The sequence below is a fragment of the Balaenoptera physalus genome, assembly GCF_965194825.1.
Source record: "Balaenoptera physalus genome assembly, chromosome: X".
In the NCBI taxonomy this organism is placed as follows: Eukaryota; Metazoa; Chordata; class Mammalia; order Artiodactyla; family Balaenopteridae; genus Balaenoptera; species Balaenoptera physalus.
The window spans coordinates 108,910,956-108,931,625 of NC_138903.1; the positions used below are offsets into that span (position 1 = coordinate 108,910,956).

Consider the following 20,670-nt stretch of genomic DNA (forward strand, 5'->3'; position numbering starts at 1 on the left):
AAGATTATTTTTGATGTGGACCATTTTTAAAGTCTTTATTGAATTTGTTACAATACTGCTTCTGTTTTATGTTTTGGTTTTTTGACCGTGAAGCATGTGGGATCTTAGCTCCCCCACCAGGGATTGAACCCACACCCCCTGCATTGGAAGGCAAAGTCTTAACCACTGGACCGCCAGGGAAGTCCCCCTCCATAATTGCCCTTGGTAGCCCATTTTAGAATTGTTATTTAAAGTTCAGTTCCACTTTCTTCTTCTGCAGCAGTCATCAAGTCACACGTTAGTCTTTTCTTTTCCCAAAGCTCCAATTCCCTGATCCTTTCCTCATGGAAGCTTTTTCCTACCTCCTCATTAATCATGGACATTTAAGTGAATATTCAAGAAGACTCAAACATAAGTAAGCAAATATATGTTTCATGGTGTTGGATGCTCTTCTGTTTTTTCAGCGAAATAGAGATGGTAAAACATATACTAACTTTTCCAGGATCCCACTCTTGAGTTTTTGTCTGAAGCTGTAGAAGCTCATAAGTTAATTCCAAATTTTCCAATTCTGGTTTGGGAAATCCAGGTAGTACATTGTGTAGTTGGAAACCAAATAGCTCCAACCAACTTCCAATGTCTGTGAGACACAAATTTAAGAGAAAAAAAGATTTTAAAGCCCATACTTTACAACTTTTGTGGAAAGCTTGAAAGATGCCTCTCCTGCCTTCGATATGTTTAGCCAATGGTAAGTTAGGGATAAACTCCCCCTTATGTCACCCACTCCAAAACATATGATCCTTTCCCCAGGGAAACCTTTTGATTCATGGATAATCACAGAGATCGGCTCAGCTTACTGTGTGGAAATTCTCAGTGTGGTAGTGGTAATAAGGCCACACAGACTGTGATATTAGATTTATATCTAATTGATATTGATGCAACAGAATCCTGATTTTTCTTCTATGAAATTATTTGTAGAAACTTTTAAGAGTGAAAACTACAAAAAGAAAGCTTAAAAGGAAAGAGAAAATGTACTGGGATGCAAAAGCATCATGTTTTATGTCAGCATACACAGTTCTGCTCACTCTAGAAGACTAAGGAAGAGAGTGACTGCACAATAACTTGTGGGCTAGCTGGCAGGAAGAGGAAGCATATTTACAAAGGCACTGAGATTATGTGATAAACGAGTTTTCTCTTTACCTTAGCATAAAGTGTTACACCGTTTAAATACCTGTGGTATACTTTGCAACATCTTGAATTTTGCCAACTGGATAGTTATTTTCAAAAGAGTAGAGGTTGAATGGTTTAGGAAGGAGGTTCAACTGTTTCCATATGTGATGATTAGGCGTCGTCCATCTACCAGCAACAACATCATAGTCTCTTTGCCCCAGGTGCACTAATTTAGTAAGGAAATCATAGAGTCCTCCATGAAAACCAATGATGACCTGAAAGTCAGGGTAAGTGTCATGATAGATATCTCCATAAGGTGTGTACAGTATCTCTTTTATCACCTGACCTCGACTGCTGAACACGGCTAGCGGGGTTCCTGTATTATCACAGGCTACGTAATATTCTTCACCACTGCTTAGCTCCATGGCAATAAGGTGACCTTGGAGATCATAATACAGGGATGTAATCTCTGAGCTCGTGTGGTTGTACAAATGAGTAACTCTTATGGGGTTGGCAAGGTCTGCATAAAAGAACTGGAGGTGCTGTCCTAGGCTGGACTTACTGGCGACACGTCGCCCAAGCCCGTCGTAGTAATACTGCACAGTCCAGCCAGAAGCCTTATTGTAGGCTTTCTGCAGCAGACCATTAGAATTATATTCGAATATGTCATTTCCCCTCTGCCTCAGAAAGCCATCTTCATCCATTTTATACTGAATTTCTCCTAGTCTGGTGATGCGATCTCGGAGGTCATATCGGAGAGGAGTAAGACGAGCACTATTCCCGTGGCTTAAGAGGTTGATGTTGCCATTCAGATCATAACTATAACGCCACTGGGTTTTATCATTTACAGAAACAGTTTGAAGTTGCCCATCAGCATCGTATTCATAGAAATATCTTGTTATATTGGCATCTACTCCTACTCTGATATCACATATTACCATTCGGCCCATATTATCGTATTGAATAGTCATCCAGTAGGCAATTGCCTTTAGGATTTCATACTGGACTTCAATGACTTGTCCATTGGCGCTGAAGATCTTGGTGTGCTTCATCACTGTAGTAGTTATGACCTGATTTAAATCGTAATTAATTACACTGAATTTTCCAAACTGCTCTGTTCTACCAGAGACATCGACATATCGGTACAGATCTATGGGCAAAGGGGTTTCATTTATCACAGCTTGCATGCTGGTCACGCGGAAGTTGTTGTAGCTGTAGTCAAACCGAGCATTCACAAGGCCTTCTTCACTGAATCTGAAAATCTGGCGCCCAATAAGAGGTCCTGAAGGGATCAAAATAAAAATAATGAGAACAAAGCTAGGCGCTCAATATTGAACAATCAGAAAGTTCTAGTGTTCTTTTCTTTAGTATGGATGCTTTTACATTCAAAATAAAATATTAGAGATTGACCTCTGATATCTAATGCCTGGGCATCTCATCTCATAGATATATATATTCTCGTAGTTGTGGTCACCAAATATGAAAAAAATTTAAATACTGTATATTATAGTTATAGACTAATTTAACTATAGGAACTTTAGAAGTAATAACCCATCCAGTAGTTGAGGTGATGAAACTGATATTATAAACATGCTTTTTTAAAAATAATTACTGACAAAAATACTTTCAGTTTATTTAACCTGTGCTACAAAGTCAGAGGGTCAGGTTTTGACCAATTCCAGCATTCAAGTAACTGGATTTGGGCATTTTATAAACCGAAAGGATGAAATATAATCAAAAGTTGTGACTTTTAAAGACATGTTGCCATCAACTGAGGCTTATAGAGGTTACATAGGGCTTGAGTTAGTTTCAGTGAGACTCATATCTTGCAGCTGCATCTTTGGGAAGATTTGGTAGTGAGTAGGGGCCGGTACACAGTTAGACTAGGTACCTAGAACTCAACTTTCTTGAGAGCTGAGACATAGAAAGTGAAATGTACTGTATGTTTTTAAGGAATCAGCTTTCATGTCACTTACGTTTTTCATTTTCAATGGAAGATAATTTGATAATGCAAGTGAAATTTGGTTGAATTGAATGTCTACGGGTTAATGCTTATATCTCAGACGGTAGCTAGCAAAAATTTCATAAGACTGATGTGGTTGTATACATCACCACCCTTTCACAACAAACCTGTTTGCCTGTATCTGATTGTGCAAATGAAGCCATCGTGCATCAGGTGTATTGTCTTAATCACTCCAGAAGACTCTTCATATGTTAATGTGACCTGGGTGGTATCATAGAGAATCTCAGACAGCCTTGCTTGCTTGGTGTACTTGTATAAAACTCTGCGCCCTGTCCCCAGCTGCAGGGTCTGTAGTAGTCGGCCATCTCGACTATAGTCTTGAATAAAAGAAGTGCTACTGTCTGGTGGGGAGTAGATGTTCCGGTAGTAGCCCACTGAAAGCATGGTTTGTAAACTGTGGCGCACCATACTAGGCATGGTGACTGAGAGCAGACAATCCGATTGGTCATACTCAAAGATATAACGCCGCTGGCTATGTAAGAGAAGCATCACAGACTGAAACGAGACAAAGGCACGACAGCATAATAGTACCATTGGAGTTCAGGAGATTAAAGAAAATACACATTCATCCCTTCAACACAAATTTATGGAGCACTTACTGTGTGCCAGGCACTGTGGTGGACCCTAGTGGATACAGTAGTGGGCAATAATGTGTCTATCCCAAACTTACAGTTTAATGGAAGAGAAAGACAAATAACCAGACAATTATAATATAGTGTGAAATGTGTTATGACAGAGGAAGTACAGGGCGCTTATGGGAAGCGGAAGAAGAGCAGCTAACTCAGACTTAAGAGGTCAAGAAAGGCGTCCTGGAGACTGGGACATCTGAGTTGAGACCTAAAGGGTGACTAGGGGTTGGCCAGATGAAGGCAGGGAGGTGGGTGGAGCAGGATGGGGAGAGTATTCCTGTCACAGGGCATAGCATTGTGAGGGTCAGGATAAGAAAGAGAACATGGCTTTTTCAGGGAATGAGAGGAATTTTGTGTGGCCAGAGTATGGGTGTGTTGGAAGGGGTGGGTGAATGGCAAGAGATGAGGCCAGGCAGGTAGGCTGGATCTAGATCACACTGGGCTTTCTAAGCCACGCTAAGGAGTTTGGACTTTAACCTGCTGGCAACAAGGAGAACACTGAAAACACTGAAAGCAAATCGAAGGCAATCCAGTAGGTATTCCAGAAAGGTTACTATTGCTTCAATGTGGAGGTGGATTGGAGGGAGGTAAATGGGGGGCAGGGCATGCCACATATTAAGTATTAGTCACCAAAAAATACTTATTGACTTTATAGAGTAGATGTCTTTCTGAAAAGTTGTATATAAAATATTACTATTACAGTAGTCCCCTCCTTATCTGCAGTTTTGCTTTCTGAGTTACCCACAGTCAACTGCTGTCTGAAAATATTAAATGGAAAGTTCCAGAAATAAACAATTCATAAGTTTTAAATTGCACGCTGTTCTGAGTAGCGTGATGAAATCTCACGCTGTCCTTCCCAGGATGTGGATCGTCCCTTTGCTCAGTGTATCCACGCTGTATATGCTACCCGCCCGACAGTACAGGAAATATCAGTATATATAGGGTTCCATGCTATCCACAGTTTCAGGCATCCACTGGGGGCCTTGGAACGTATCCCCTGCAGGTAAGGGGGGACTACTGTATTGCTCTGCAATTCATGTTTTAAACTATATTAGGGAAACATGCCATTAAAAGTGAAGAATTCTCTGGTTATACAAGCCTTCTCCCCCAAACTGATCTGTATTTCAGAAACAGTTATTTGTTGAGGTATAACGCCTTGCACGTTATGGGTGTTTCATTGATATTGGTTTATCTTATTTTAATTTTAAATACAGACATAAAAAGAACACTATTTTAGGAAGAACTCAAACCCTATTTCTAATTGAAAAGCATTTAAATCTCATCTTTTAATAAAAATAAAAATTGTTCACCCCTGGAAATTCTGATATATCTCCCTAAGGGAGCTTTTACCCCTCCTTTCTTGAGAATTGGCTTATCAAGCAAAAAGATTTAGTTGAGCTTTATTTTCTGAAGTTTCTTTTATGAAAAAGATACAATAGGTATCTTTTCATTTTCTAAACATAAATTACATAGTTATGAATATGAATTACATAAGCATATATAATGTACTTTTAAATCTTCTAAGTATGAAATTATACTCTAATATTGAACATGCTTCTTGAAACTGCATGTCATCCCTGCTCGTCTGAGAACTGCTATGGAATCGCATGTCAGTACTGTGAAGTCAAAGAAGTCAGCACTTATTTGCTTGTTCGCTTATCCTTTCTTTCTTTTCCACCAAGTACTCTGCCTGGGGATACAGAGCTTTGTGGAAATCCTATCACCTCATCACCTGTGGACCCTCTGCAGCTCCAGAAAATCTGCTGAACAGAAAGCTGGAGACTTGGAACTCCTGCGTGGGCACGAGGACACAAAGGGACCACCGAGTCCTTGACCAAGGCAGAACTCAACAGAACCTGGGAGGAAATTGGTGGGAAATGCCTTTGCATCACCTCTATGCTGAAAGCCAGATTTCTCAGCTACTTTCCACTCTCTTCTGTCAATTTGCCATGAACAAATGACATCTGTCACCTGCGATGTGGGCCAGGGACAATCACCATACGGCTTGCACACATTATCTAGTACCAGCCTGCCTGGGCCAGGCCTTTTCCAGTCGCTGTACCAGCCTTGCCAAACATTTATAGCACATCGCCATTGTGTTCTCTCCCTGCTCTCATCCTCTGCGCTGCAGTAAACCACTGCCTGACCCTGTTCCTGGGTGGAGCTGATGCTGCGCTGTCTCGAAAGCTCCCTGGTCTGTTTTAAAGCTTCCTGCCAATGGCAAGAATGTGGATGATGTGATTAGAAATCTCATGAATGTAACCGTTGCATTGCCAGAATAGCATTTAGCTCTCACTTGCCTGCTTTTTCACTTTGGGTGGGCATTATTATCAGCTTGTTCAAAAACAATACTTATGAGTCCATCCAATGCCCATAGTGCAGCTATACGGTAAAAGGCCATTTCTTATTAGTTGAAACAATGGAGTGGGAGACATTGTATTTTTTAAAAATTGATTGTGAGATCCGAAAAGACTGTGACATCATTGTGAAGAAGAAAACAAGAACAATCATGGCTGTATACTCATTTGAACACGAGTAGAAATGAGAAATGGCAGAAATTTGAAAAATTAAAGCATTTGAATGACCACCAGATGGCAGTCTGGGGCCGCCTGGAAGCACAAGCCAAAGGCTGCATTCTCTCCCTCGAGGCAGCCTTTGAAAATTTCAGCCCCAAAGAGGCAATTTTGTGTAAACGTATCAGACTAAAGCATCTTATTAAATGATTATAAAATATATTTAAATGTATTTTAAAATGAAGTTCTTAAGAACGATTTTAGGAAAGGGAAAGATGTAAATGTAAATTTACTGTAATACAAAATTTTAGCCCCACAAGTCTTCAAAATATAATTAACTCAGGGAAGGCTCATAAATCAAGATAGAGAATTAATGACCGCACAGAGAAAATTTAAGAAACAATAATTGATTTTTTTTAATAGAGATGAGATCATTTAAGCCACCGCAGCTATTAGCCAAATAATTATTTTCCTCCTAATGGCTACAAACCATTGTGCATGAAAATGATACGAGTAATTTTTACTTACTCTAGAGGAAGTCAAACAATTTTTACAAAATTTCTGCACATTAAGGTGAAATATCTGCTGTTTGATTTTTAATATATCATGGTATAGGGATGGCAAGCAAATTTACAGAGGTACTACCAGAAGTATTTTGCGGTATAAAAAGAGACTTATATTTTTAAAGTTTGAGAATTCTTACTTCAAAATATGCTACTAGAGCCAGCCTCTTTGTCTTGCTCTGCCCCAGACATAGTGAAAGAATGTTCCAGCGAAGGCCATGTTAAAGAGAGGACTTAGAAAGAGCACGGAGAGGCACAGAACCCTCATCACCTCACTGGGAAAGTTACATGTTAACTGGATTTTGGTAAATTGAATATTCTTTACCTTTTCCTTCTAGAATCACAATTTCAAAGTTGCTTTAATTTCCTTCCTTTTTTCCTTCCTTCCGTTCTTTCCTGTTTTAATTTACCTTCAAGTAGCAGTAAGTGCCAGCCTTTAAGTTCTTCGACTTATATAAATACTAGAATAAATACTAGAATGCACGATTTAAGTGGAAAGGAATTAACTTCTATTGAATGACTAGATGTGCTGGGTGCTTTATATTGTTATTTCATTTAATCGCTGCTTCTATTCAGTGAATTAATTATTATCACTGGTAATAATAATGTTAATAAAATCAATCTCGTGATAGATGATTTTTGGAAAGTAAAGAACCATTCCATAATTATGTGTTTTGTAGGTTCTGAGTTTTCATAATAGCATTGCTTAAGTCAGGGGCTATCTTGTAATTAGAGAACAAATTAAATGTGAAATCAAGAAAGGGAGAAAAGTCAACTAAAAGGCACAAGCGATTTGGCTGTCTCACTGGTCAGTTAACTAGTCTTTGGAAGTCACTGGGGCTTTTCTCCATACATTATTTTGTGACAATAAGGTCTTATTTCTATCTACTGCAGACACTGACAGTCTCAGGGAGTTCTCTTTGTTGTGTTTTGTTTTTAAAGAATTATTGCCAAGTAAGTTTCTGTAGCAAAACGGACGTAGGCGAAGTTTGCTTCACATCATTCTTTGTTGAAATAAGTGTGATGAAATAATCAGTTAATCCAGAAAAGGGGAACAATAAAATTGCTTCATTGGTGTCAGAGAAGAGGCTAAATAACTATATGCAGGGCTGAAATTTAAGTTTCAACAGGTTCTTTTGTCATCGTATGGACAGCCTAAAGGGAAAGTTCTACGAGACGTAGAAGCAACTGTCTACAGGCAGTTAGCTCAGTGGCCAGACTGTGGCGCTAATGAGGCTGGTGCTCTGAGTTCAAAACCGTACATACTTTGTTTTTTTTTTGGCTGTGCCCCACGGCTTGTGGGACCTTAGTTCCCCCGACCGGGGATTGAACCAGGCCCTGGCAGTGAAAGTGCTGAGTCCTAACCACTGGACCACCAGGGAATTTCCTCAAAACTGTACATACTCATAAGGCGTGCCGGCTCCTTCACTAGTCACACGTAGACCTGTGGGAGGATCAGCGCAAACCTATCCTCATTCCTGGAAAAACTAATCAGCCTACATTCTGCTAGAATCAGTGGCATCTTTTTTTCATATGATGGTCATCATTACATGCCTTGCTTCTGTGAACATACACCAAATATTTGGATTCAGTTAATTTTGTAACAAGTTTAGCACTTTGTGGACAGTAGTCATACGATTTTGCCAATCATCCTTGTTACTAAAATTCAAAAGATAAAAGATCTACTCTGTAAAATTCAGATGTTCCCAGTGTAGAGTACAGATTAGAGATTTCATCGATTTCTTCGGCAGAAAAGGACAGGGGGTGGATACAGCAAAGGACTCCCTCCTTTACCCTGGCTCCCAAGTGGAGCTCTGCTTTATCTCCTAGGCATTCCCAACTTGGCAAATTCCCCAGCGACTGACTCTGGGAAATAATACAATAGTTTTATAATAGCATACAACCGCTGGCACACTTTTTTTTCTTTTTAAACTTTCAGGGGTATATCAGAAAGGCTTAGCATCATTTGGTGCAAATAGTGAAATTTTCCGATGTGAGCTATGAATGCCCATGACTTTTCTAAGAACTTCTAGGGGTGACTTTGCACTGACTACCCTTGAATCCTCAAGGGAAGGCATCTTCCAATTTTCCCAGAAATTAATTCAGGACTGATAAATTGAATGGATAGATTTGGGAAAAAAGAGACAGTATCTTAGGACATCAGAAATTGAGATGGCAGATAGAGATCAATTTCTCTATCTGTCTTCTGATACTGATCCGGCTAGAAATCATTTTGCTGTGGGGGGCTGATGTTTGACAGATGGATCCAGTGATGGGATTAAAATCCTTGCCCATTCCGAGCAGACAGAGGCCACGAGCTCCTATTACAGATGCTACCAGAGATTCATTGCGTACGAAGGCCTATTACCAACGAGGCCCCACTGCTACCATTTCCTCAGACCGATTACTTGGGAAAATTAGTCCTCAAATGTATACTGCTAAACCTTTACTGACTATCCTAACAAAAGTAGAAGTCCTTATCCTCTGTGTAAGAGGCTCTTTTCCAGAGCTGCAATACATTAACACGCAATTTTATAATTTTCTACCTATTTTACTTCAGTGTGAGCTTTCATAATAATAAAGATACATTTTCAGGAGCATGAACAAATATGCTCAAATGAGGAGAAATCGAAGCCATTATCCTGACTTCAGTTTGAAAGAGTACCTGGCAGAGTGTGGGGTTGGGGAAAGTTTTCAGCTGAAAAACAGCTTATCCTTACAGGTATAATTTGTTGTTGTTACTTCTATAGAGCAGAACAGCCAGAACACAGACTTTTCTCCTGCAGGTCCTCAGCAAGTCGGGTAGTCAGTGCCACTTTCAATATTCTCATTCGGCAACTCAGAACTAGTTTATTTCCCCTACATGCTTACCTTTTCTAAGTAGGTATAGCTCCAAATTTTCCCATCGGCCCAAGTTCTTGAAATTATTTTTCCACTCTGGTCATATTCCATTTTTTCATTCCATGTCCCTCGTTGAATAAACGTCACCAATCCTGAAGGCGAATATGTGATATTCACTTCATTATATCTGCTTACGGGAGACCACAGAACAGGTCGTCCAGTCTGGTCATAAAGAATTCGAAGGGTGAATTTCCGATGGTCGTCATAGATCTTTCCTGTGCGAGTCATATGATCAAAATCTATGGAGAGCAGGTTTCTGTTATGGGCCTACAAAAAAGAGATAGGAAATACATTTGAAGCACTGCCTTAGTTCCCCTCGTCAAGTGCATTCACAATCGAAAAGCTTTTTCTGTTTCTCCAGCAATGGGGTCTCTCTTGCCTTTGAATCCGCCTGGCTTCTCCTCGGATGACACTTGTCTTTATCCTCCCAGCAGACTGTACAATCTTGGGAGGTTGGGGCTATGTCTTAACTACTGGTATGCGCTAGCTCCTCAACATACGGTTATTGATTGCTTTTTCCCAACTCAAGCCTCAAGTGTGCTGATACAATTGTCAGTGATTATGTAATCTTATTTTATGTGAGTCTGATGCCTACCAAGGAACGGGATTTCCTCCCCCTCTTTTACCAGTGAAGTGGCTAAAGCATAGAATGGTGAGTTATTTACATAATTAGAAATCAGAAAAAACGAATATAGAGAGCCCCCTCTAATTTATACAGAGATTCCCTTCTTTGGCCTCCTGTTCCTCTGGGCACGGAGCTTTATTACTTCACATCTATCACGGGGGAACACAGAGCAACTCAGATTGTCTCCTGGAGATGGAAGCCCACTCAGCAATGTTTTCATGGAGGCCAGAAGGTAAATGTGACAGGTGTTGGTAGGTCCCCCAGTACTTGCAAGGGTGGCACCACTCAGTGAGGTTAGAGCATGGAGTTCAATCTGGGTACCAAGTTTAGAAACAATTAGTAGCTCGGCTTGGTTCTGGTCTTAGGCTTCCTTGACTGCATGCCAGCATCCCCTCTGTGTACCTCACAGCCCCGAAGTTGTCCTAGAGAAATCCTGCCTCTGAGGAAATTCAGCCTGGTCTACACAAGATAACCAAATAACTAAATGGCTTAGTTAAAAAGTTTTTAAATTGGCAAAAAGGCCACTTTTACTGGGTTTTCAAAGCAACTGGACAACTGACATGATCTGTTCTACTCTTCAGCTAGTAATGCCAATGTTTGGCACTCCCATCAGTAACTGCTACAGCAAGCTGATGACAACACAGAGCTGAAGAAGGCTCTGGAAGACAGGGGCTTTGAAGGAGGTGGGTGGGAGGCCAAGGGGAGGGCTTTAAGAATTTGTTTTATTTATTTTAGTTTAGCTCAGTTAAGTCTTCATTTCAGTGAGTCATTTGTTTTGTTTTATTATAACTTTTTACGTGGAACTAGTCTGACTCACAAGAAGTTGCAAAAGTGGGGAATTCCCTGGTGGTCCAGTGGTTAGGACTCCAAGCTCTCATTGCCCAGGGCCCAGGTTCGATCCCTGGTTGGGGAACTAAAATCCCACAAGCCTCACAGTGTGGCCAATAAAATAAAATATGTAAATTGTTGGAGCTATTAAAAAAAAAAGAAGTTGCAAAAATGATACAGTAGCCATGTACTCTTCACCCAACTTTCAAGGAAAAGACTTTTCATTTGGGTGAAGGGGGTCCAAGCATATCTGGAAGGAACCTTCTAGGTTCTTGGCTGAGACCCCCCCCCCTCACCCTGTAAGAAAAACAGGAGAAAAACAAACAAGTTTAATAACATGTATACCTCCTGTACACATGGGAGAGACCCAGGGAAACTGAGTAACTCTCCAAAATGGCCCAAGCCACCACCTTATATACCATCTCCAACTAAAGACAAAAGATGTTGGGAGCAGGGAGCCAGTGATGGGAGGTGACCAGGCAAAGCACAGTAAACAAGGGTAAGGTTGTTATGCAGATTTAAGTCGTTGCTTTCTCCATCAGCCTAAAATAATCTTTATACCGAAGAGGCATATTTTGGGGTGGCAAATTCTTCTCCTCTTCAAATAAAAAAGGAGAAACTTTGAGACGTATAAACAACAGTGGCTCTCGGGAGTCAGGACACTGAATTAGCTGCTTGTCTGTGCACCAGCCATCTCTTGTATTCGGGCCTTAGTTTTCTTATCTGTGAAAAGGGAGTGATATTTACCACTCTACACCACATACCTGTGTTAAGAATTAAATGAGATTACATATATGGGTACCTGGTGATGTGTAAAAATAATATTAGTAATTGTTATTTTTAGATATCATTACTTTTCTCATTTTAGTTAGGCTTCTGAATGGGCCCATGTGTCAGATTCCAAGGACTGTAGCTTGGTGTATTAGATTTATATCTGTAGGAATTGTCAACACGATCCTGAACAGAATATTAAATATCTGTTTAATGAGGTAGGGGAAAAAACCAACATTAGGATTTGACTACATTAATCATAGTCGGACTAAATGGATTCACTAGCTATTCAACTAAACTTCATGTTCATTTATAATTTTTGTGGTCAAGGATTCCTTTAAATATCTGAAAGCTATATACTGTGTCCCCAGAAAAATGTACATAAGTACATAAATAAACATTTTAAACAAAATCTCAAGTGGGATCTGAAACTCAAACATGAAACCTTTAGGGGTCTTCAGTCCAATTTCAAAATCCTGGCTCAGAAAGAGGTTTTTAAAAATTTTTTGTTAAAAATTTTTTTTGCTATTAAAAAAATTGAGATATAACTGACATATAACATTATATTGGTTTAAGGTTCAATATTTGTATATATTGTGAAATAATTACCACAAAAATCTAGTTAACGTCCATCACCATATGTAGCTACAATTATTTTTCTTGTGATGAAAACTTTTAAGATCTATTCTCTTAGCAACTGTCAAATATACAAAACAGTATTATTAGCTATAGTCACCATGCTGTACATTACATCCCCAGGACTTATTAATCTTTTAACTGGAACTTTGCACCTTTTCACCCCCTTCATCCATCTCGCCCACCCTTCACTACCTGCCTCTGGCAACCACCAATCTGTTCTCTGTATCTATGACCTCTTTCTTTTTTTTTTTTTTTTTGATTCCACATCTAAATGAGATCCAGAGTTTTTATCTTAGTGGCCTGAATGACTGCAAAGCCAGCATTCTCATTTCAGACTCTGGTTTTCCTTTGCTCAGTAATTTTGTGCACTTTGCTTTTTAAAATAACCTCCTTAACTTCTACCCCCATTATAAATGTGATATTCTTTCATTGCAGAAAAATTGGAAAATATAGAAATATACAAAGAAAATAATCACCTGTAATCCCATCCTTCAATGTGAATCATTGCTGGTACTTTGCAACATTTCATACCCACTTTTTTTTGCATAATCTATGCCCATACACTTAAAGAATACAATTAGAATTGTACTTAAAGTTTTATGTCCTACTTTTTCAGCTAATGTTTTGTCTTGAGCATTCCTCATGTTATTAAATATTCTTAAAATGTGGATTTTAGTGGTTACATAATATCTTCTACATGATAAACATTTATTTTTCCTTTCTCTTATTGTTGGAAATTAGAGTTTTTGTTTTCCATTTTTCTTTTATCTTTCATGTTTTGTTGAACATTTTTGTAAATAAATATTTCCTTAATACAAAACCCTATAAGGTCCCACTACTGGGCATATACCCTGAGAAAACCATAATTCAAAAAGAGTCATGTACCAAAATGTTCATTGCAGCTCTATTTACAATAGCCAGGACATGGAAGCAACCTAAGTGTCCATCATCAGATGAATGGATAAAGAAGATGTGGCACACATATACAATGGAATATTACTCAGCCATAAAAAGAAACGAAATTGAGTTATTTGTAGTGAGGTGGATGGAGTTAGAGTCTGTCATACAGAGTGAAGTAAGTCAGAAAGAGAAAAACAAATACCGTATGCTCACACATATATATGGAATCTAAGGGAAAAAAAAAAAAAAGGTCGTGAAGAACCTAGTGGTAAGAGGGGAATAAAGACCCAGACCTGCTAGAGAATGGACTTGAGGATATGGGGAGGGGGAAGGGTAAGCTGTGACAAAGTTAGAGAGTGGCATGGACATATATACACTACCAAACGTAAAATAGATAGCTAGTGGGAAGCAACTGCATAGCGCAGGGAGATCAGCTCGGTGCTTTGTGACCACCTAGAGGGGTGGGATAGGGAGGGTGGGAGGGAGGGAGATGCAAGAGGGAAGAGATACGGGAACATATGTATATGTATAACTGATTCACTTTGTTATAAAGCAGAAACTAACACACCATTGTAAAGCAATTATACTCCAATAAAGATGTTAAAAAAAAAAACCTATAAGGGAAATTATGGGGTCAAATGATAACATATTAAAGACTCCTGATGCAACTCGAGATATTACTTCATGGTGCACAAAGGTTTACAAATTTATGCTCTTATTAACTAGCAGTGGAAGAGTTCATCTCATTCCATCCTTACCACCATTGAGTATTGTCATTGTTAGTAAGCTTTTCCCAATATGAGAGTGGGAAAATGGTATGTTACTGTGGTTTAAATTTGCATATATTTGGTTACTAATGAGGTTGAACCCTTTTAAACATCTATTCGCCACATGTACGTCTTCTATGAATTGTCTGCTATTTTCAACGTCTTTTGGTTTCAGTTTCTTCAACAGCCAGCTGGGGCTAATGATATTTGCCATTAATTTTGAGCTTCTGCAAGGAAAAAAAAAAAAAGGACAGCAAATGTTCCATGCCATGAATTCCAAAAGACTAGTGGTTAGATACTCCAATTATTTGGGAGGAAGTCTTGTCAGTTGCAGGGGTAGGTTTCATTCAGGGAATAGAGCCACAGATTGGGAAACATGACTCTTTAACCATCTGTAGCCAATGTGTGCAGTTTCGTGGTGCATAAATACACAGTAAACGGCTGTTATCACCTAAAAGGTGATAGAGAAGCGCGTATTTCCTGTCTTTTGATACACAGGGCTTGGAAACCTATACGAAACCAGGTGTTCTTTCTTCTACTACCTTTCCTGTGGTTTTATAGCCACATATCTCTAACTGTAATACTGTTCACTTACAATAGCTGTAAAATATCCATGTACTCCCAGAGACGGTTGTAACTGTTACAATTTATGTTATAATGATAGTTAAAGAGCCAAAGTAACAAATGATTTCCAGTTCGACTAAATTTGTGGTTTTATTTGTCTGATAGATTAAGTTTACTACTCAAGAACACATTTCTTAATAAAGTCATTACAGCTACACAAGCAGGGACCACCGTTAAAAATCCACTACAGGGACTTCCCTGGTGGCGCAGTGGTTAGGAATCTGCCTGCCAGTTCAGGGGACATGGGTTCGAGCCCTGGTCCAGGAAGATCCCCCATGCCGCAGAGCAACTAAGCCCGTGCGCCGCAACTACTGAGCCTGCGCTCTAGAGCCCGCGAGCCACAACTACTGAAGCCCGTGTGCCACAACTACTGAAGCCCGCGAGCCTAGAGCCCGTGCTCCACAACAAGAGAAGCCACCGCAATGAGAAGCCCGCGCACCGCAACGAAGAGCAGCCCCCGCCCGCTGCAACTAGAGAAAGCCCGCGTGCAGCAACGAAGACCCAACGCAGCCAAATATAACTAACTAAATAACTAAATAAATAAAATTTTTTAAAAAATCCACTACAAAGCGAGCAGAAGAAAACTCTGCCTAATGTTCTTTCCCTGCCTGTCAAGACTTCTGCAACCATGTTTCTGTTTCTGGATAATGCACTCGGATATTCAGATGTTGCTGAAACGCTAGTTTCAAAGTCAGGTTTGGAAGATAATGTAAAATTCGGCTAAGAGCTGAAAGGGGATGAAGGAATTGAAGATGCCACAGCCCCCCACCCTGCGAGTCTCCTATGGAACCCACATGTGAGAAGGCTGAGAGAAAGAATGCTAGGCTGACCACCTCTGACTGCTGGGGTCATGAGCAAGGGTGGGAAAGCAATACGTTCATACAAACTCTTGTTTGCCTGAAAGACAATAATAGCCCTTGACCTAAGTATGGGCCATCAATCCTTAATTTGGCTCTTCCTCCAAACAATCTATACCAATCTTTGCCCTGGAAAAGAGAGGGGCAAAGAAAAGGTTGGCATTTGAGAATAGCCCCAAGTTAAAAAGAGTCTCTTTGGACATTGAGCAAGACACTTGAGTTTGGCAACTGATGAGTTGTATGTTGGGGTAAGAAAGTTGGACTTGGTAATTTTTTTAATAGGGAAAGTATTTATGTTTTAATTTATTCTTTGGTTTTCCTTAGGCTTTTTTTAGCTTTGCTGAAGAGAAGTAAGGAGAAGGGCTTGCTTTTTTGTTCACACTTCGACCAGAAAGGAAAGAAGAAAGAGTATGCACTGGGGAGCCATGGGTTGTGTTGCCAGCAGAAATCAAAGTGCCTACGAAGGGTGGGTACAGGCAGAAGCTCCAAAGAAAAGTGTCCTCTGCCTCCCCTCAGATCCTTTCCTTGCTCTTTCCTAGGAGTTTGAGTTTTAATTGCTTAAGAGAAAGTCCTTTCAACCCCTTGCAATTTGAGACTCATTCAATTAGTAGGATAAAGCTACATTAGGTTGGTCCATAGGCAACTGCTGATATTTGAGTGTTTTTGGCCTACCAAAAGGGCAGTTTCCTATGGTTCAACCCAACACACACACACACACACACACACACACACAATGTGCTAAACTCTAAGCTCCAATCACAGCAGTTGATTTTCTTCAGAATAAAGGAGGAGAAGGCTGAATTTTCAAGAATGCTGTCTAGCATTTCAACTCACAGGGCAACTGAGGTACCTGTTTGATTTTTGCTGAAGAAGTTGAAAGGTGAATAAGTGAGACGGGCCAAATAACCACATTACAGTTTGGGAGATGCACTGCATTTAATTTCCATGAAGCTGTGGGAATGGACAGAGTCACAGCTGCTTTTAAATTGGTACACACTACTCTATTCTCACTGGTTTTAAGGTAATTAGTACTTGATTTTTAGAAATCGATCAATACAATTCTACAGATTTTATTTTTTATTGATATTGCTACGCTGACAATCAAAACCGACTTAGGCTTGCTTTTGTTTCACAGAGTTGCCTACAAATGAACAGGGCATGTATGCAGTGTTAACGTCAGCCTCTGCTGCTCCCCCGGGAATTTCTTTATACCTGTTTTTCTTCTTTTTTCTTTTTTCCTCCCAAGGCACTCTCTTTACCTTGCCAGCCCACAGAATCTTAGTGCCAGAAGGAATCTTACGACATGGGCTCTTGACCTGGACTGCCTGGGTTCAAATCCTGTGTCACCATTTACTAGCTGTGTGCCCTCTGTGTGCCTTGGTTTCTTTACCTGTAAAGTGAGAATGTTAATAAGAAAACACACCTGATAAGGTGTTATGAGTAATAAATGAGTTAATATGTGGCCATACACAGATAAGATTTCAATGTTAGTTGCTATAATTATGATTAATGGTAATAATACTACTAGTCATAATCATAGAGATTGTATAGCTCATATGCCTCATTTTATAGATGGGAAAAGTGGTGTAAAATTATGGGCATACCAATTCTTCTTCAAAACTTTACTCATTCCTCTCACCTGATTTCTGCCATACCATTTAACTTGGACACTTTGTGCACTAAAATAATTTGCTCTTGTTTAATTACTTTCCCGTTGGCGAATTCATCTGGGTAACTGTACAATAGGCATTTTAAAATTTTAATACCAAATCATTAATGCTTATATACAAGTGAAATAGTGTATGAAATAATACTTTCTGTCTAGCTATCTTTGTGGAGTTGACCCAAGATTAACAAATATAGTAGTTTCTGTGATTTGAAGGCCCCAAGAATCCCCTGACCCCAAAAACCAACACTGCCCAGTGGCCTTGATGCCTTAAATCTCCTGTCTCCAGGTGACTCCTTAGGGGTGAATGCACTGTTACTTGGAACTGAGAGCCACAGATATATTTAAAAAATAGATGAATCTATCTGCAAGCAGGCTCCTTATCTAAATTTTCACAAAATGAAACCCTCCAGCAAACCTAGGGAGAACGAAGTTAAAACAGTGTGAAGCAGACACATTTTCTGAGAAAGGAAGGAGACGCTGGAACCCTCTTGGCTGTCTCCCACATTCCCCATCATTTGTCAGCCTGGGACCTTGTGTTTCACCTGGGCTTGTTCCCCCTTTCAGAGCTCAGCTCGCGTATGAACAGTCACATGTTGCATTTCAAAACAAATCTACCCTGTTCTCAGTTATCTTTGAATGGAGAGAAAAACAATCAATCATGAGGGTTTTTAGATTAGTCTTGGCTTCATTTTGCTTGTAAACACATAATCATCTTACTTGATTTGATGACTTTGGTTTGAAGTGCTAAGCTTCTTGGGGTTTTTTTTTTTTAAAATAAAGGAGGCTGCAGTTCTGGAGTTTTGCTGTAACCTCACATCTCAGTCTGCGAAATCTTGTAAAGAGCTCTGAGGTCCAATGCTGGGATAAGTCTCATTTAATAGCATTATTATCCACGGACACAGCAAGGTGCAATCTGGATGTAGTTCCTAAACCAGTGTGCTTTTGGTGAATGTCTAATTTCTCTATTGTCCAGGGAAATGTATTTATGGGGACAGACTGATGCAGCAGATGAGAAGATACATAGACTGGATGGGAAAGTACTTTGCAAGGAAGATGATTCAAATACAACTCAGGTTGGGGGGGAAATGGCTTTTTAAAATAAATGAAATTTCAGGATGTTAATGTGATTTATTTCACTTAATGGAGCTGGTGCAGGATGGCCCAGAGGTAACAAATCCCTTGCCTGCTCAGGCTAAGCAGGATATCACGTTTCCCAGCAGTTTGTTTCCTCACCTTGAAGAGGACCCCGAGTGTGTATGAAGAAGAAAAATCACCGATGGCTGGAGAAAAGCAACTCTTGTTGCTTTATCTTCAAGAGAGGTCTATCATTTTCTGAGTTTTTTTTCTTTCCAACCAGAAGGTCTGGGGTGGATGTGATAGGTAGCTTTGGGGAACATTTGATGTCCATCATCTTACCAAGGGAGCCTTTAAACGAACCTGTCATTCTGTGCCCGAACAATTAGTGTTTTATGACCTGCTGCCCAAGCACATTTGCAAATTACAAGCACACCTTTGTGTGGTTTTTCAAAGAGGAGCCCTATTTCCGCCAGGACAGCAGGGGTTTCTATGTTGTGTGACTATCTGAACCTGTTATTCTGTCTGAAGAGCTCTGGAACGGCAGCTCCACCAGGAGAAATAGAAGATTCAGTACAAGGTCTCCAGGTACTTGAGGGCACCAGAGAGCCTTAATCTTTACATGGATGCTTACAAATGGGCCACCGCATTGCTTGCCCCTTGAAAGCTACCATAAGTGAAGGGGGCACCATCTATGAAATAATAAAGTCAGTAAGGAAAAAGAATTTGCCTGGTTAAAACTGGATCCACACCTGCCTTTGGGGAGCGTATTCATTCTATTAAATTGAATATGCCTAATCTGGGGAAACTGAGGCAGTAATATACACCAAAGTGCCTAAGGATGGGGAGAGCAGGTAAGAATTACCCAGTTAAACAGCCTCCTTCCTCTTGCCTCCCCCACACTTTGCCCGCCTGGAGGCCAGCCAGTTGTCCCGCACCACCCACACTTGCCAGTACATTAGAGTCGATTATTTGTCTCTTTTTGTCAGCACTGAAATGAGGAGTCAGGCCCTGCCAAGGTGGCTCCACTGAGCGGGGCAATGATTTATAGATTAATTATTTTAAGGAACAAGGCAGCACAGCATGATGTAGTGGAAAGAGTGCTGCGCTAGGCGAAGACCTGCATTTTAGTGCTGGCTCGGATCCTTAATAGCTGTTTGACTTTGGGCAAATCACTTAACCTCTCTGGGCCTTAGTCTCCTTATCTGTAAATTGGGAATAACAATAATTGATGGTTGTTGGACTTCCCTGGTGGCACAGTGGTTAAGAATCCGCCTGCCAAGGCAGGGAACACGGGTTCAAGCCCTGGTCCGGGAAGATCCCACATGTCGCAGAGCAACTAAGCCCGTGCACCACAATTACTGAGTCTGTGCTCTAGAGCCCGTGAGCCACAACTACTGAGCCTGCGTGCCACAACTACTGAAGCCCGTGCTCTGCAACAGGAGAAGCCACCGAAATGAGAAGCCCACGCACCACAACGAAGAGTAGCCCCCGCTCGCTGCAACTAGAGAAAGCCTGTGCACAGCAATGGAGACCCAATGCAGCCAAAAATAAATAAAAATAAATAAATAAATTTATAAAAAATAATTGATGGTTGTGGTGATCAAATAAAACCCTGACTATGAAAGCATTTTATTAATTGTAAGGCACTAAACATATGTAAAGGATTGTTATTGTTGTTAGATTTCTAGGGACATGTACAGTAACACCACCTAGCCATTCTTCAGTCCCAGGACCTCAGGAAGAACCCTAGAAGTCATAGAGGAGAAGGCCCTGAATTTGTTGCCCTTATAAGCCGTTCCACAAATCTGCTCAACTCTACCACGGGATGGGAAACGGGTCAATTATAAATGGTACTAACTAAATAACACTTCACTCTACTCAACATGAAAGAGCCCCCATATGTTTTATGACCATTAGCTCCTCAGTATTAAGAACAATTTGGGATATGAGGTGCAAATTACAATTTACAGTCTCTCTCCATTATCCGTGCATATGGAAGGGAGAAAACAGAGTGGGTGATCGTAGAAAGTGGAAAATACTAAAGTCACATAGTATAGAATGAGTTCTCCTAAAGAATAGAAAATCCCAAAGTCGCATAGTGTATGATATGATTCATAATGTTTTATTCAGACTATAAG

The 20,670-nt window shown here is 40.2% G+C and overlaps 1 protein-coding gene across 1 annotated transcript in view; it reads right to left on the reverse strand.

Annotated features, from left to right (window-relative positions):
- Positions 1–20,670, reverse strand: part of TENM1 (teneurin transmembrane protein 1) — a 569,033-nt gene that overhangs the window by 6,606 nt on the left and 541,757 nt on the right. The window contains exons 28-31 of the mRNA XM_082446781.1: positions 9,746–10,042; positions 3,277–3,664; positions 1,208–2,428; positions 474–616 (exon numbers count right to left, since the gene is read on the reverse strand). Of these exons, the coding sequence (XP_082302907.1) occupies positions 474–616; positions 1,208–2,428; positions 3,277–3,664; positions 9,746–10,042 (2,049 nt within the window). The remainder of the gene's footprint in view (positions 1–473; positions 617–1,207; positions 2,429–3,276; positions 3,665–9,745; positions 10,043–20,670) is intronic.